This window comes from Juglans microcarpa x Juglans regia, chromosome 3S (assembly GCF_004785595.1).
Source record: "Juglans microcarpa x Juglans regia isolate MS1-56 chromosome 3S, Jm3101_v1.0, whole genome shotgun sequence".
Taxonomy (NCBI): Eukaryota; Viridiplantae; Streptophyta; class Magnoliopsida; order Fagales; family Juglandaceae; genus Juglans; species Juglans microcarpa x Juglans regia.
Genome location: NC_054599.1, coordinates 4,720,709 through 4,739,476, shown reverse-complemented (window position 1 = coordinate 4,739,476; position 18,768 = coordinate 4,720,709). Strand labels below are relative to the sequence as shown.

Here is an 18,768-nt window from a genome sequence, read left to right as displayed (position 1 = left end):
ATTATGAATGTCTATTTGGTTTTCTATTATTGACTTTAAATAAAATAGTTATCGTTCGAACGCTCATAGGGTTTGAACGTAAACATAATGTTCGAACGCAATTTATTTTATTATAGTTCGAACAATCACACGACGTTTGAACGTCATTTATTTCCTTAGTGTTCGAATATAACTTATACCGTACCGTTCAAACCCCTATACCGTTCGATCTGACCCTTTAACGTTCGAATGCAGAGCTAAATTCATACCGTTTAAACGAATTTATTTTTGTTCAAACGTATTTTGCAATCGTTCAAACACATTACTACTGTTCGAACTTAAAATTGTTTCAGTTCAACGATATTTTGGGGCGAATTTCAACCGTGACAAAAGAAATTCCTGTTCGAACGGTTTTCTTCAATTTCGTCCCAAAAGATATTTTTTGAGACGAAATGGTGATTTTCATCCCAATATATCTTAATTTTTGTCCCAAAAGAGCCTTTCTGTTGTAGTGTCATTAGTGTAAATGAAAATGATAAAATTTAGAATGAATATTATGGATGATGATTTCCTACAAATTTTTGTCTCAAATATTTTCTAAGGGAGATGGATACAACATATATAGGATTCCAAAATATTAAATGTTGATTGTTGTTAAGAATATAATATAAATAATTAAATCTATCCCCTCCTATCAGTTTAATTAAGTTTTTGGGATAAATAATGATTTCACATAATATCAAAGCAGAGGTACTGAGTTCCAACCATGACTCTACTCTCAACTCAATTTAATTAAATATTCTACATATTGGCCACACTCATTAAGGGAGAGTCTGACCCACACGTGATATAATATAAATAATTAACTCTACTTCTTTCCTTCAGTTTATAAGGTTTTTGAAGCAAGTGGTGATATGTCTATCTTTATGATCTTGAAATGTAGAAAGTCATGTTTAATTATGAAATCTATATCGGAATGATAATATTCCTCTATTATTCTTGGAATCACTGTAAAGAAAGGTTAATATAAAGAGATCGATGATAATGAGGGAAGAGTGTATACGTACGTACACTAGAAATTAGGGAAGTGGGCGGGGATTCGATTCAATGGCCACCAAATACTAGAAATTAGGTTGAGTGCTTTATCGTGATCATGCATGTGAGGTTTGCATGTGTGGTGTACGTTTTCCGGTAGTAGCTAGGCATGCTAGCTGCATGCACATGCATGCGAAGATTAATATGGACAGGATCGATGCACCATTAATATTTAATTTCTATAAAATCAGATATATATTGTCTTTGAGTAGTACTACTCAGCTCGACGAACCACTCACTTGGGGATTTTAATCAATAGTACTACTTGACCTCAAACTCACTTGGGGATGTTCAAGATGACGTGGCTGTAGTAATTTTCCAAACTTGTACTCATCCAAAAGAAGAGAATTAAAAATAAGATCAGCTTTTATATATATATATATATATATATATATATATACACACACATACATGTTCATGAACTACATTCATGTGGTGTCTAGGCAGCCATCTAAAAACAATATCAGATTAACTACGAATACTATAAAAAAACTGCTTATTTACAACTAGTTAATTCCAGTGAAATGACTATTTACAATTAAAACTAGTTACAAATAGTCTTTTAATTGCAATAAATTAGTCACAAAAATCTGTTTTCCTTGTAGAATTAGTATACTATATTTTCTGTCACTCTCTTTTCTTGAGTTTCAATTAGCTAGCTAGCTACTACAACAAAAGGGAAAAAAACATTAATAATCCCACAAACCAAGCATTTGTTAACCACTGATCAGCTTAATTAATTATAAACTAGTCCGAATTGCTAATGGATTAATGGGGATCCAATTTATCTATCTTTTTATCTCCATGTTCTTCTATTATATATTGTAATTAACACATAATTAAGTACTTACGGTATGCTTGACTTCCATACATGTATACATGTGTATGTATGCATGTATGTATATATAATCCCTAACTATTAATTATGTAGATATCTTGAAAAACTAGTCAATTTTACAATTAGAACGACTTGAAATCATTATTATAAAGAACTTAATTTCTAGCTACCAAGTAGCTGTATTCGATCTATAATCTTGAGCAATCCAGAGATTTCAATAACCTAGTATTGTGGTGAAAACATAATATATATATATATATATATATATAAATATAAATATAATATAGATCACTAAAAGGAGATTTTCACCATTACTTGATGAATTAACGTTCCAAATTAATAAGCACGAACATATGGGCGACAAACTAATTAGTTTAGGAGAATCGAAGTTGGTGCTTTCATGCTTGGATTCCAACGAGAAATACATGATCAAGTTGGTCGAATCCCACCACGTAGAGAATGAGATGCACTAGACAGAGAAATATCATGTCAAACGTCGTTACTGCTAGCTAGTAGCTATATATGTGAGGATTCATAAAGAGACATGAATTGTTTTTGGTTCCTTATACATGATGATATAATATTGGACGTGTATATAAATATATATATATATATATATATATATATGTGTGTGTGTGTGTGTGTGTGTGTGTGTGTGGTGATGAGTTATATATGTCTCAAATTAATTAATTAGAAAATTCTATACACTACACTATCATCTCACTATATCATCATATATACTATGTAAGATATAGCACATTTATTACCATTTGATGGACTTTTATTGGATGATTCTTTATCATCTAATGATGATAAGAGTAATGCTATACTCATGCATACTCCTACCCTATTTTCATCCCACCATGTAAGATGTGATACATTTATCATCATTGGATGATAAATAATCATCCAATAAATAAAAGATCATCCAATGATGATACATGTGCCACATTTTACATAGTAGGATGAGAGTGAGATGGTAGTCATGTGGTGGATAGAATTTTCCTATTATCTAACGATGATAAATATGCCACATCTTACATGATGGGATGAAAATAGGATGAGAGTACACTACAACAAAAAAGAGCTATTAGGACAATTTTTGTTTGGAATGAAATGAAAATCGTTCCAAAAAATGAGATGTAGGGACGAATTTCGAATATCTTTCCTAAAAAATGACAGAAGTTGTTTACCGTTCAAACATGTTGAAACAAAATATTTTAGGGCGAAAATTTTTGTCCCTAATAAGATAACCATTCAAACATCCATAAAAAAACGTTCAAACGTAACAAAATGAACATTCAAACGGAAATTATATACGGTCGGACAATAATTTGGCACGTTTAGTGAAAAAATTTAGCGGAACATTGACTTAACGTTTGAACAACATGCAAAAACATTCAAACTCTAATAAATGTTCGAACGTAAAATAAAGTGTGTGAACTGTGGTTAAAGGAATGCCACTTTACATATTTTAAAATTATTTTTTATTTATTATTATTATTTTATTTTATTTTATTATTGTTAAACTAATTAAGTTGTTCTACTTATCATCCATACACCACATAATATAAATTAATAATTAATTCAGAAAAGATAAAAAAGATTTAATTCATAATTAAATCAAATATACAAAACACCTGATATTGTCCATACCAAAAATAAAAAAAATATAAATAAAAGATAGGAACTACTATGATCCCAGCTCTTTGCACACATCCTCGACTGTAGCTAAGCGTGTCTCTACCTGTGTCAGTCGAGTACTAAGCATGATCTGAGTCGTAGTGATGGCATGAATCTCTGTATGTAACTCAAAGATGCTAGCATTAATCTCTGTACATAACTCGGATATGCTACCATTAATCTCTGTACGTAACTCATGATCAGACATTGTAGTACGGACCTCCGTATGCACTACATCGATTACCGCTGATGTGTGTCCACCGATCTCTGCATGCAGTATATTAGCCATCTCCTCGCGAGTAGATGTGTGTGATGCCTCAGCCTATGTGGATGTCTCACTAGCCGATACTCTAGGATCTTCCAGCTGTGCATCTTTCTGAATATCAACCCGGTCAGGAACATGTCCATGAAGACGAAGTCTCAAGTGTCCCGTGCTTTGTGACAGGGTGGTGCTGTTGATCTATCCCATTGGCCCCCGTGCATGCTTGATAACATCTGGCACGACCCTAGAATATAGCAAAAATCGGGTGATTAGGATCCCGAATGTCACGAGCGACACGTATCCCATTGACCTCTGATCGAATTCTATCGAATATATACCTTACGTGGTCGATAGAAATGTCACGATTGACTCGTATCATAAATTTCACTCGATCCATACCAACCTCGGTTTTGAACTGCCGAGGGTCAATATTATTGACGATAATCAGATTCATGATTTTGAAGATGTTAGATAGATATGCCTACTTGATGGATTTCATCCCATCATACATAAGAGCATCTGGACTAACAATCAAGTCCCTCATCTCATGATCAGTGAGGGTATCGAGCTCATATGTGTAAATTGATCCCTCATCTTGAGCCATCTCCGTATCACCTGAAGGATCAAACTCTTTAGTCAACATGTTCGGATAGGCATCGTGCAATCTAGTAATACCGAGATATTCATCGAGTCTGTTTGCTGAAAATATAACTGGAGCTCCTTGGACAGAGATCCTATATTCTCCTCCGTCATCTGGGTTGGCACCATTGTGCTCTTTATAAAACTCAGCGATGATGTCAATATAGGACACGAACTCTTATGCTTATTCTTTTTGATCTAGAATTGGTGCCCAACCACGACCGTTGAAGACTGATTGTAGGGAATGACCCTCTCAGATAAGAGTTACAAAATTAGACAGTTTCACCTGTCGCTCTAGTAAAATAGACATCTCTCAAATAGTTTGGATGTAAGGTTTGCCTGATCTGCCATGCTTACGTCCTCTATGAGACATTATTATCAACTTAAAATTTAAAAAGTAAAATATATATGCAACATTAGTGATAAAATGTAATAAATAAATATTCACTAAATTATATACTAATATCAATTTAATAAATTAATTGATAGAACAAAAAAATGTGATAAAAATAAATTAATAAGTTAAAATAAATTAATTGGTTCTGACTGTTCGAACATGTTCGAACGGATACTATAGTGCTCAAATGGACACAATAGTGTTCGAACGAACACAATAGTATTCAAATAGACACCATAGTGTTTGGTTCAGGCCGTTCGAACGGATAAATAGTGTTCAAACGATTTTTAGGGTTTTTGCTTAATACATTCGAACGAAGGCCAATCGCGTTCAAATGGAAACTGAATCGAACTGAGCCATGGCTGAGTCAACTCAGTAGCCATGAAAACTCATGGAATGATTCCATGGGTTTCTTCAACAAATCATATACTATACTTCATTTCTAAACATCCTACGGTGGATTTGTGGTGTCCTATGATGTCTATCGATGAAAAATACAACTTTTTTAGAAAAACTAAATAAAACAACAAAACGATAAAAATAAACGGTAAAATAACTTTTGATGAGTGTGCTCGTACTTGAGAGCAAGAGGCTTCGACGTGGATGGTGATTATGGCTACGACGGCAGCACAAGAAGGGCATTCTAACGTATATTATCAGTTTTAGAACGATTGGGGACGGCGGCGTTCAAAAGTCTCTGTAACCGATAACTTATATGTATAGAACCGTTTGAACAATATATTATATGTTCGAACTAGGGGTGTAACCGGTCTAGTCCGGTCTGGTTTTGGACAAAATTTAGGACCGAATCGGTATGTACCGGTTTTGTATTTTCCAAAATCGATTACGCACCGGTTACTCTCCTAAACCGGTACTTCTGGTTTTACCGATTTCTGGTCTGGTCCGGTCCGATTTTTTGATTTTTTTAAAATATAAGTTTCACAATTTGTCATTAAAAATTTGTTTATAAAAAAAAAACTGATTTAAAAAAATCTATGTGTCTACAATAACAAGGGAGCTAACCAAGGATCTTATGAGCTGAAACCGGAATACAAGAGAACAAATGAGGAGCCAACTCCCAAATAGGTCACAGATTATAAATTTACTCCATATGGAGAATTTTGGTACTGAATTGTATAAGTTGATAACCAACACTATCTTTTCTTTTCTTTTTTCCCTTCCTTTCAGAGACAATGCCTTCAATTTTATAGAGAATTATAATGTTTTCGTCAATGCAAGCATGAAAAGATGACGGGCTACTCCATTCTCTCGAGTTTTATGTGCAAAGCAAACAACATGTTTATCATGGGCATAATAATACTACATTCTAATCAATTTCACAAACCCAATCACAAAACCCTAATATCACAAATACAATCACAAAAAATCCTAAATTTCGGATTCAAAAACCCTAATATCACAAAATTGAAAACCCAATCACAGATTCACAAAAATCCCAATATCACAAAACCCAATCACAAAAACCCTAATATCACAAAACCCAATCATAAAAATCCTAGTATGTAATTTCAAAAAAAAAAAAAAAAAAAACTTACCGTTGAAGGGGCAGATCGGCAGAGAGACAGGGGCCGAGAGAGTTGAGAGAAGAGAGATTGAGAGACAACAGACGAAAGAGTTGAGAGACGAGAGAGTTGAGAATGAGAGACGAGAGAGTTGAGAGTGAGAGTCAAGAGAGTGAGGGACGGGAGAGTTGAGACTGAGAGTGAGAGACGAGGGACTGAGTCACTGAGCCGAGGCGAAGGTAGAGAGTCAGAAACGAGAGAGTTAGCGCACGAGAGAGTGAGAGGCGAGAGCAGTAGCACTGGCAGTAGTCTGAGAAGTGAGAGACGAGAGGTGGAAGTTTAGAGACAGATGATTTTAGGGTTTAGTAGTAGGGAAAACGGCGCCGTTCGGCGTTTTCTATTTAATTAATATTTGATTATTTTGAAATTTCAATGTGTTTTTGTTTTAAATGATAATTAAAATTTATATATATTTATAATACATTTAATAAACTACAATGATTTAATATAACTATATATATATTTGTAATACATTTAACATACTATAGTCAAATATATTATATATTAGACTATATAATATATATATATATATATTTGTAATACATTTAATATACTATAGTCTAATAGTATATATTAGCCTATTAGTATAGTTATATATTAGTATTAGTTATAGTGATTTAGTATAACTATATTAGTATAAGTATAACTATAGTCTATAGTCTATATTAAACTAGTAGTATTAGTTAAATAGTTATAGACTTATATATTAGTATAGCTATATAATATATTAGACTAGTCTAATAATATTAATATTAGTCTATTAGTATAGTTATATATTAGTATTAGTTATAGTGATTTAATATAACTATATTAGTATAAGTATGACTATAGTCTATATTAAACTATTAGTATTAGTTAAATAGTTATAGACTTATATATTAGTATAGCTGTATAATATATTAGACTAGTCTAATAGTATTAATATTAGCCTACTAGTATAGTTCTATATTAGTATTAGTTATAGTGATTTAGTATAACTATAACTATAGTCTATATTAAACTATTAATATTAGTTAAATAGTTATAGACTTATATATTAGTATAGCTATATAATATATTAAACTATATAATAGTATCAATATTAGCCTATTAGTATAGTTATATATTAGTATTAGTTATAGTGATTTAGTATAACTATATTAGTATAAGTATAACTATAGTCTATATAAAACTATTAGTATTAGACTATTAGTTAAATAGTTATAGACTTGTATATTAGTATAGCTATATAATATATTAGACTATATAATAGTATTAATATTAGCCTATTAGTATAGTTATATATTAGTATTAGTTATAAACTTTTAGTATTAATTATAAGTATAACTATAGTCTATAGTCTATATTAGACTATTAGTATTAGTTAAATAGTTATAGACTTATATATTAGTATAGCTAAATAATATATTAGACTATATAATAGAATTAATATTAGACTATTGGTATAGTTATAAGTTATATATTAGTATTAGTTATAAACTATATATTTAATATTAGTATTAGTTATAAACTTTTAGTATTAATTATAAGTATAACTATAGTCTATAGTCTATATTAGATTATTAGTATTAGTTAAATAGTTATAGACTTATCTATTAGTATAGCTAAATAATATATTAGACTATATAATAGAATTAATATTAGACTATTGGTATAGTTATAAGTTATATATTAGTATTAGTTATAAACTATATATTTAATATTAGTATTAGTTATAAACTTTTAGTATTAATTATAAGTATAACTATAGTCTATAGTCTATATTAGACTATTAGTATTAGTTAAATAGTTATAGACTTATATATTAGTATAGCTAAATAATATATTAGACTCTATAATAGAATTAATATTAGACTATTGGTATAGTTATAAGTTATATATTAGTATTAGTTATAAACTATATATTTAATATTAGTATTAGTTATAAACTTTTAGTATTAATTATAAGTTATAACTATAGTCTATAGTCTATATTAAACTATTAGTATTAGTTAAATAGTTATAGACTTATATATTAGTATAGCTAAATAATATATTAGACTGTATAATAGTATTAATATTAGACTATTGGTATAGTTATAAGTTATATATTAGTATTAGTTGTCAACTATATATTTAATATTAGTATTAGTTATAAACTTTTAGTATTAATTATAAGTATAACTATAGTCTATATTAGACTATTAGTATTAGTTATAAACTTATATATTAGTATTAACATTTTATATAATAATTTATAAATTATAATATGAAATTATTTCATATATGAATATATATAATTATATATATTATATATAAAAATTTCACATAAAAATTTATAATTATACATAATATATAAAACTTATATATATTAATATATATAAAATATTTTGTATAAAACTTATATATACAAATATTATTATTTATATATTTTTTTATCAACCGGTCCGGTCCAAAAATACTAAAACCGGAACCGGACCGGAACCGGCCGGTTTTCACATTCTAAGAACCGGTCCCGGACCAAAATCGGTAAAATTGGTCCGGTCCGGACCGGTTTTCCGGTTTGAATTTACACCCCTAGTTCGAACGGTTTTGACTTATTGATCGAACCGTATTATTTACAGTTCGTCTTTTTTTCAAATTTAATAAATATCTATATAAGTATATATTATAGTATATTATAATTAGTATCTGTTAATTAAAAAATATATAGTAAATATAATTAAAATATATGATCTTACAAATTCCTTTATACTTTAGTATACTATAATATATATGATGCAAAATATTACTAAATTATAGTAAAATATATATGTCTATATTATAGTATAATATATATGTCTATATTATATTATAGTATACTATTACTTTTTACGTATAGTGTAAAAAATATATATAATTAAACATTTAATAATGAATGTTTGAACGGTATATACTTATCATTCGACGGCTATATTAGCAATTGAATATTTGAAGAAAAACGTTCGAACGGTTTCTAGAGCTTTTGGTGCCTCCTGAAATAGTGGCAGAAATGTGTCCCGCCAATCAATGAGTAGTGGACTACCGTTCGAATGGTACTTTAGTGCCGTTCAAACGATTTCACGAAAAATAGTGAAGCGGGAAAGCATGTGCTCTGAAATGTTTCACGCTCGACTGCCAAATATTGTCGTTCGAACACTAAATGAAAAGTTTAAGCACTTCCAGCCACCGTCAGTCCCTCATTTCCTCTGTTCTCCTTCGCATAGTCTCCGTTTTCTCTCCAAAATTCTCTATTTTCTTCAAACAATCATTTATTCTATGTACATTAGAAAGATAACTACACACTTGTATTGATTAAAGGTATGATTTTTGTTAATCTACATTGTACATTAACTAATTTTCAAACAAATTATTAATTTTATAGTTTTTATATATATATATATTGTGTAGGTGTTTATTGGAGTATTTGGAGTTGCTATTCGAAATTATTTGAAGGTAAGTTCGTTATGTTTTGTATATATAATTTTCTGTTTGTGTGTTTATCTCCTTTGTGAATTGATTTGTGATGTTGTGAATGGTACTTTAGTGCCGTTCAAACGATTTCACGAAAAATAGTAAAGCGGAAAAACATGCGCTCTGAAATGTTTCACGTTCGATCGCCAAATATTGTCGTTCGAACACTAAATGAAAAGTTTAAACACTTCCAGCCGTCATTAGTCCCTCATTTCCTCTGTTCTCCTTCGCACAATCTACGTTTTCTCACCAAAATTCTCTATTTTCTTCAAACAATCCTTCATTCTATGTACATTAGAAAGATAACTGCACACTTGTATTGATTAAAGGTATGATTTTTGTTAATCTACATTGTACATTAACTAATTTTCAAACAAATTATTAATTTTATAGTTTATATATATTGTGTAGGTGTTTATTGGAGTATTTGGAGTTGCTATTCAAAATTATTTGAAGGTATGTTCGTCATGTTTTGTATATATAATTTTCTGTTTGTGTGTTTATCTCCTTTGTGAATTGATTTGTGATGTTGTGAATTATTTTCTGAGTTTGTGTTTTGAATCTGTTTCGCATCTGGAATTTGGGTTGGATCCGTTTGAACACAATGTGTTTCCTTTCGAACGGATTTTCCTGTTCAAACAGACTTCTACGTGTTCGAACGAGTGTACTTTTTAGTTGTAATACTTAAATTAAAAATAATACTTAAAAAATACTCAAACATAAGAATTATTAATACTTAAAAAATACTATACTTAAAAAAAATATTAATAGTATAATTAATAATAAAAATACATAATATTTAAAATACATTTTGTTGTATTGTATAATTGTATTCTCGTATCTTGCATTGTTGTTGTGTGATATTATCGTATCTTATATGTCGCATTGAAATAACCCTTAGACCCGTTCGAGAGAGTTATCAATCCTATTGAATAGTTGATTGATAACTCTTGAATTGTCTAGAGTGAACAGTTTAGGATTGTAAAATCATTATCGCAAACAATCAAACTATCTCTGTTGCGTCCGACATCATGATTTTGGTAGTCTTCCAATATTGTTCTCTAGATATCTAGTTTCGGTTATGGTGAATCGACGTATTACTCGTCGGTGCACATAACTAAACGAGCATATTTAGAGAACTATGGAGAGATGTTGCCGACATTTTGTTGGATGTGATAGATAATAGTTAGTAGGTTGACGATTATGACCTTACAATCTCGAATGAAATAGGACCAATTACCTGGTGAAAGGAAGAATTTGTACAATATGTTAGATAAATGCTTGCTTGTTGATGCACGTGACTGTTTATAATGGGGTATTAGACATGGATAAAAGTTGGATGTGAATTAAAGATCGAGTGGGTGAGGATTACAATATATATGCTGAAAGTGTTAAGAAATTTTTGAAATTCGCATCCTATATAGTTGGTGACGGTCGTATTAGATGCCCATGCCGACAATGCAAGAATTTGCGTTCTCATAAGATAGACTTGGTGAGAGAGCATTTATTTATCAAAAGTATTGACCAATGTTATACTGATTGGGTCTTACACGAAAAATCATATCCATCGTCATTCGAGTCTCAACACGAAGAAGAAGACATTGATGAAGATGTACATGCAGAGATTGTTGGTGTTAATACGAAGAGGATATTGAGCAAATGTTAGGTGACATTGGTGTGGAAATGTTTATGGATGAAGGTGATACAGACGTATCAAATTCAAATGATTCGGGTCGTAACACTTTTACACGTTTGTGGAATGATTTACAACGTGAGTTATATTCAGGATGTAGAAGGCACAACAAGTTGTAATTTACAGTTAGACTACTTCATATGTGCCAAGTATCTATTAAGGCTGTCAATATGTTGCTCGAGCTGTTTAAATAGACATTTCCATCAGACAATATTTTCTCCCGCAACTTCTATGAAGCAAAATAGTTGAAAAGAGGACTCAGGTTTGACTACAACGTAATACATGCAGATAAGAATGACTACGTGTTATTTCGATGACAAAATGAACAGCTGAACGAGTGTCCCATTTGCCATGAATTAAGATGGACAACTGAGAAGCAGAATGTGTTGTGAAAGATTGTATGCTACTTTCCATTGATACATAAATTACAACGGTTATTTATGTCCATTACATCAAACTTGTAAAATATAAAGAACACGTATAGAGAGAGAAAGAGAGAGAGAGAGACCTTGATGGAAGACATGGCGATAGCCTTTGATGAGAACCCAACGAGGCGCTGATCGTAGTTAAAGCCGGCTTTCCAAATGAGAGAACCAAACCCAAATACCCACATAATCATCTCTCTCCACCTTTTCACTCTCACTTTATCTTCCTTCTAAATGACGCTCAAGCTCTCTGCTTTCTCTCTCTCCACGGAATAAGAGCCGGCGAATGAATGAGAGAGAGAGAGAGAGAGAGAGTAGCAATGGGTTTGGGAGTGCAATAGGTACAGACAAGAGGCTATGACAATTGACACAGGCCAATATAAGTGAGGCTCGTGGAAATTGTCGAGCTTCCACAAGCCACCAGCAACTCGCCACGACAACATGAAAACATACCAAGAAAAAAAAAAAGAAAAACGTGGGTCTCATTGCATTTTTTAATTGGTCAACGATTCCTTAATTTTCTTTTACTATCCGTTTTACTATTTGAATATGAATTAAAAATTTTGAAGAAAATAAATTCAATTAATTAATGTAATCATGTAATTTAATTAAAAATAAATTTAATTACATGATTACGTTAGTTGATTAAATTTATTTTCTATTAAATTATGCAAGAATGTCAAGTTTTGAGATTTTTAGTTCATATTCAAAGAGCAAAAACAAAAAAATAACTATGTAATAAAATAATAGTAAAGGAGGTTTAAGGATATCATTGATTCATTATCCTTTTTAATTTCCATTTAATTTGCATATCAACAAAAAAGGGCATGATATAACAATCACGTAATTTCTTTATAATTCTCTATTCAAAGTATTATTATTTTTTTAATTTAAATCTATCAAACCAAATGAAATTCAAATAAATTAAAACTTATTTTAGTAAGTAATTGTGCAAAAATTGTGTAATTGTCGTGTTTGTATTATTTCTATTATAAGGAAAAATATTGTCCATCTCTCATTCTCTCTTCTCATTCTCAATTATACTTAGAGCTCAACGGTCGGTCACCCGGACTCGTCTGAACTTCCTAGATCGTCTAGCTAGCTCGCTGAGCAACAGACAAGCAACTAGCCCACCAAACGAGCAAAGCAAGCATAAATTCTCGCAAATGGGTCAATGGCGTGTAAAATATCCACAGCCGAAATCCATCTTTTCAACCGGCCTATATCATATATTTGCAGTCGTAAAATAGCCAAGTGTCGTCTAAATACTCAATTAAAAAAAATAAATAAACATGAGTAGACCCATAAAAAAAATATTAATTTATAAAAAATGAATCTCTACTTTTTAAAAGAGTAAGCGATATTTATACAAGGCACAACTATAACTAATATTACTACGTATAAAACCTGTTTCTGGCCTCTCTCTACATTTTCATCTCTTGGCTGCATCATCCATTTCCTCCTTATTTATGGATCCATGTAGATCCACAACCTAGATTTCTGCAGTGATCCTGTGGCCGAGGGTCTCTTTGGTTGTGGTAGGTGCCATCGATCTCTTTTGTCAAGGCCATGCATATATTGGGCCCTCAAGGGTCAAGTTGAGTATTGTAACATACATACTGATCATCATGCATATGTTGGTCCTTTATCTTGGTGGATCTAAGGAGAAATTTCTATGGGTGAGTAGGAATGTAAAGAGGAAGTTAGGCATAGGCTCTGTTAGTGGTTTTTGGGCACTGAGATCGGATGGTGGTTGGGAAAATTCGCGCACCTGTCGAACCGACGGGTAGGGTCGAAAGCAGATGGAAAATATATGTCATCATGTCTAGGTAAGGGCAATATCTCCCTAGCTACTTCACTTGTTATGTGACATATTTTAAATGATTATCGTTTAAATGGCTGACATATGAAGCTATTTTAAATAGACCATTGTTATGCTATGTGCGACAATTATGATCAACAGTACGAAAAAGAGAAAACAAGAAAACACATAGATTTAACGTGGTTCGGCAGTATGCCTACATCTATAGGAGCGAGGGCTGAATTTTTACTAACTATCAAAGTAGGGTTACATAATGTTATATTTATACTAACCTTGGCCATATAGAGGTATTAGAAAATTTCAATGATACTATTGTATTGTTGTTCCGCTCCGCTTCGCTCAGTACACTGCGCTCCCCTCACTCCACTCCGCTTCACTCTCGGTATCAACCTGCTTTCTCTATATACCTATTCCACTCAATATGAGCCACATACTACAACAACCATGTTAACAAGTGTAGTCGAGGATGACAATATCTAAAATGAATAGTAGCATTGCTCTTGTACACAAGAAATCAGACTTCTTTGATCCCCTCAATCTAGAAATTGGATTGAATTTTACAAAATTATTAAAATCCCATTTGCCTTTTTCGTTTTGAAAAAGTGTAATTAGTTTCTACGCTCATATCTTGGTTATTTACCTAACATATAATACGAGATGGGATACCTCTTTCATACAAAAAAAGAAAGAAAGAAAGAAAAAAAGTAATTATTTTTTAATATTTAGAAAAATCGATTGTAGTACGTACTGATCTTCCAAAGCAAAGAATGGAAAGAAAAAAAAAAAAAAAACCTAAAGAATGAAAAAGGAAGGGAAAAAGAAAAAGAAAAGATATTTTGGAAATATGTATCAATTCTCTAATATTGCAAATATTTCATCAAAAAGATACATTGGCATGAATACGTATAATAATATTCAAGTCCCTACTTCAAACTCATGATCACATGCCTTGAAATTAATTAATTAGTTGAAACTCATTTTCCAAGAGCTCGTGTGCGATATCGATAAATTAAAAAAAAAAAAAAAGCTGGAAAATGTGGTTCTCCAATATTCGAATTAATTAATTAGTTAAATACAGATCGTCCCCACGTCCCAATCTAGCTAGTTGCTAGAGGACAACTATGCAGAAGGATTCTTAATTTTAAATCACTACAAGAAACATGCTTTCTTGTGACCAGTTATTTTTTTATAAAAATGATTTCATTTTTCTGTTAAAATGAATTTATTTTCGTCGTAAATAATCATTCTCGTTACAAATAATTCATCACAAATGTTCATTTTTTTTGCAGTGAATGCTATAGGCAGCTTCCAGGCCGCTACCCAAGTGATAGAATTTCCCAGCAATTTGGTTGAGCACCCGAGAATATGGAATGTTATTCATTGAATATATAAAATCAGATGCCAACATAACTACACATGCAAAATATCCAATATTCTTGATTCATCATCTTTCGTGCGCAAGGCACAAGTATATACTTTTACGAATATTAGAACTAACCCAAAGTAACAAAAGTAGGATAAAAAGAAAATGGAGTATCCAAACCTCAGGGCACAATATCATATATAATAGTTATATATACTCTCTTATATTCATGTCTCACATCGATCGTAATCTATAATCGATCTCGACGAACTTCAAAATTCAAAACATACATGTATATTTAAAGCGAGCGCGCGCAATATATATGCATGCATCTACGAGTCCTAGTACTTGGAGACAAAGATCAGAAAGAGTCATCATGATTTGTAAATAATTAAAGATCACTCTCTCATATTAAAGAACGTCCCTAGCGATGGGGGTCGACTGTTAATGCTGCTGGAATCTTTGACACCCCGGCAACTACATCTTTGTTGATGTGATCAATACTGGCGATTGATGATGATCTATTAGCACTGGTCATGTCGACTGTGATTGGCAACTCCTGGGAGGTTCCTTTCTCATCGGCTACGATACCTTTTGAGTTTGGAAGAATATCTTTGCTTTTACCCCACACCACTGTGTAAAGCCCCAGTACTATGACAATGGCTCCAATGACACTGTAGCACAGCACATCAACAAACGTATTAAGTGTCTTTAATCAACACATGAAAATCAAGACACACACACATATCTATATGTACGTATATATACCTTCCAAGGTGGATTTGCTCGGCTAAAACGATGAGGCCTAGAACGGCAGTGATGATCATGCACAGTGGACTGAAAGTCGTGACGAACACAGGGCCTCGTTCCCTGTTTACAACTCCTTGTACATAATATGCGATTCCAGAGCAAACTACCCCCTACATATATTACAGAAGGCCGCAGGCTTAATTAATTAGTAGTGTACTTGAAATATTCATGCATTAACGTTGCCCCTACCTAGCTTGTTGTCTTTATCATTTTTGTTAATTATGCTAAAACTTAATTAATTGGTGCTTACAGAGTAAACAGGGGCAATGAGCCTAGAATCCCAGCCGATAGCCCAGACAGTGAGGTCACGTTCCATCACAAGCGTCACGATTGCACCTTCCACCATGCCCATTAAGCATATCAATGCTGTGAGAGACAGCTCAGCCGGGTACTTCTTCAACGTAAACGACTGATCATAGAATCACAAGGACCACAATTCTCAAATACTAATTTCACCAAAAAAATGTATGTCAAAATCATGGATTACAAATAATTAACACTAAGATTTACTAGCTACTTTACGCACTTGCAATATGAAGAAACCGGCCCAGCTGCTGCTACTGGCTAGGAGCATTAAGGTGCCGGTGACGAAATGCTGATCATCCACGGAGGACTGGGTGCTGGTTTTGTGGTGGCTCTGTCCTCTCCCCTTTATGAAATCGATGATGGGGCCTTTGTACAAAGTCATGACCATGGCTCCCATGACCGTGATTACTGTGCCCACCACCTTCGCTACACTATGTAACTTCTTGAAATTCACGGTCTCTAACCTGATTAATGACAAAATGATCGATTAAATCACATGTTTTTCAGGCTGATATCCCGGTCTGCAATCATTATTGATAAATGCATATATATGGAATTTTTTTTTTTTCAGTTTCTTTCCCATTAAAATTTCCCGCCTGGCCTTTTACTTTTGCAACTTGCAATAATACTAGCTCGGTCGAATCAAAGTCCAGCGTACGTGAATATTCGGGGAAAAGTGAAACACCTGACCACACGGCTTCTTATGTTTTCAGAATTTTCAGGAGAATATTATTTTATTAGATGATCGGTGAATGCAAAATGATGATTAGTTAGCGCGCGCACCTTCTGGACCACTTGAAATGATATATGTTTTGTGGCCCATGTAGAGTCCCCGGCAGGCCAGTTGCTGGCTCTTAACGCTAAAAGTAACTTTACATTTACCATGTGAATGAGACATGAGTTGAATTAAACAGCTTGTACCTGAACATGATCGCCATTATGAAGGCTATGGCGGGGAGCATATTGATAGCGGCAGATGCAAATGCTGCTGAGGTGATCTTCATTCCCTGATAATAGAAGTTCTGATCGAGCACCGGCCTGCATGGTTATAAAGATTGGCATATATATATCAGCATTAATATTAATGGCTAGGCCTTTAAATGTTTTGCTGGCTCTTAGTTTTCTGGCTAACAGTTGACTTGCATTGCCAAAAAAAGAATCAAACGTCCCATAGAAATGGAAGTTGTAACTATATATTACGTTCTGTTGAGCAACTGGCCGTATTTGCAAAATATCACTCTTTTTTTATGCGTGCGCGCGCGCATCAGTTCATGCAGAGTGCTACGATTGTTAAGTGATGTCATGCCTTTGAAATGGCAGAATCTCTCTCTAAATAAAACAATATTTAAGGCAAAAAGGAAAGAAATAAAGAAGGGAGCTAGGAAAAAAAAAGAAGAAAACATAAACTAAGATTAATTATATATATGATCTGCACTTCACTCCCTATATTTTTCTCTTGGCCTCCCTACATGAGTAAGATAAAAGAATATTGTTCAGTCGCCAGTAATCAGTGAAGATCATATATATATAATGGTGTAAGGTCGATCTCTAGCTAATCCGATCAAGATTCCAGTTGGTGTTCGCAACAATTAAAAGTTAGTTTTTTTATATTCATTCTTTATAAGAAAATAAGAATATGCGTTAATCTAATTAGTACGATCACTTGGCAAAAAACTAAGCATGTATAGTACGTTTTATCGATCACAGATACTCAAAGACATGCATGTAGAAGCATTTATGCATATATATATATATATATATATATATATATAAACAAGGTGTTTAGAGCATTACTCCAAGAAACCGAGCGCCACAATTCTTAGGAAGGTCGGCAGAGTCATTTTTGGTCGTATTTTCCTATAAAAAAAAGAAGAAAACAACATATATAATTAATTGGTTATATTTCTATATATAGCAACATATTGCAGAGGAAGATGATGATGCACCGCAAAAGTGCGTGCGTGCGGGTGTATAGTGAGAGTGAGAGAGAGAGAGAGAGAGAGAGAGAGAGAGAGAGAGAGAGAGAGAGAGAGAGAGAGAGAGATCAGAGAGTACCTTTCAAAAACAACTGCAAAGGGAGCAATCAATATCGTGGCAACTACGTGACGGTAAGTTGCAAGGACGTAGTGACTCAAGCCTCGCTTCAAAGAGACCATGGAGACGATGTACATTCCTGCAAATCCAAACTGCAAGGAGACCATGGCCAAGTAAGGTTTCGCCTTTCTTAGTGCTCGGCAAGACATGGCACCCGCAGCCCTTTTGTCTTCCATCTCTTTGAAGTCTGATACACACACACACTCTCTCAATCGCTTCTCTCTGATCTATATATCTCTGTCAGCAACAAAATGAGAGAGCCTGCTTATATAGACATGACAAAGTAAAAATAAAGACAGGACTCCGGC

At 32.7% G+C, this 18,768-nt stretch overlaps 1 protein-coding gene across 1 annotated transcript; it reads right to left on the bottom strand.

Annotated features, from left to right (window-relative positions):
• Positions 1-15,392: 15,392 nt before the first annotated feature.
• LOC121258534 (WAT1-related protein At4g08300-like) lies at positions 15,393-18,696 on the bottom strand. The gene is made up of 7 exons (XM_041160070.1): positions 18,422-18,696; positions 18,161-18,223; positions 17,288-17,404; positions 16,587-16,830; positions 16,311-16,469; positions 16,019-16,170; positions 15,393-15,924 (listed from the first exon to the last, which is right to left on the bottom strand). Exons 1-7 carry the CDS (start codon positions 18,634-18,636, stop codon positions 15,675-15,677), a joined length of 1,200 nt encoding a protein of 399 aa, XP_041016004.1. The 5' UTR covers positions 18,637-18,696; the 3' UTR covers positions 15,393-15,674.
• Positions 18,697-18,768: the final 72 nt, after the last annotated feature.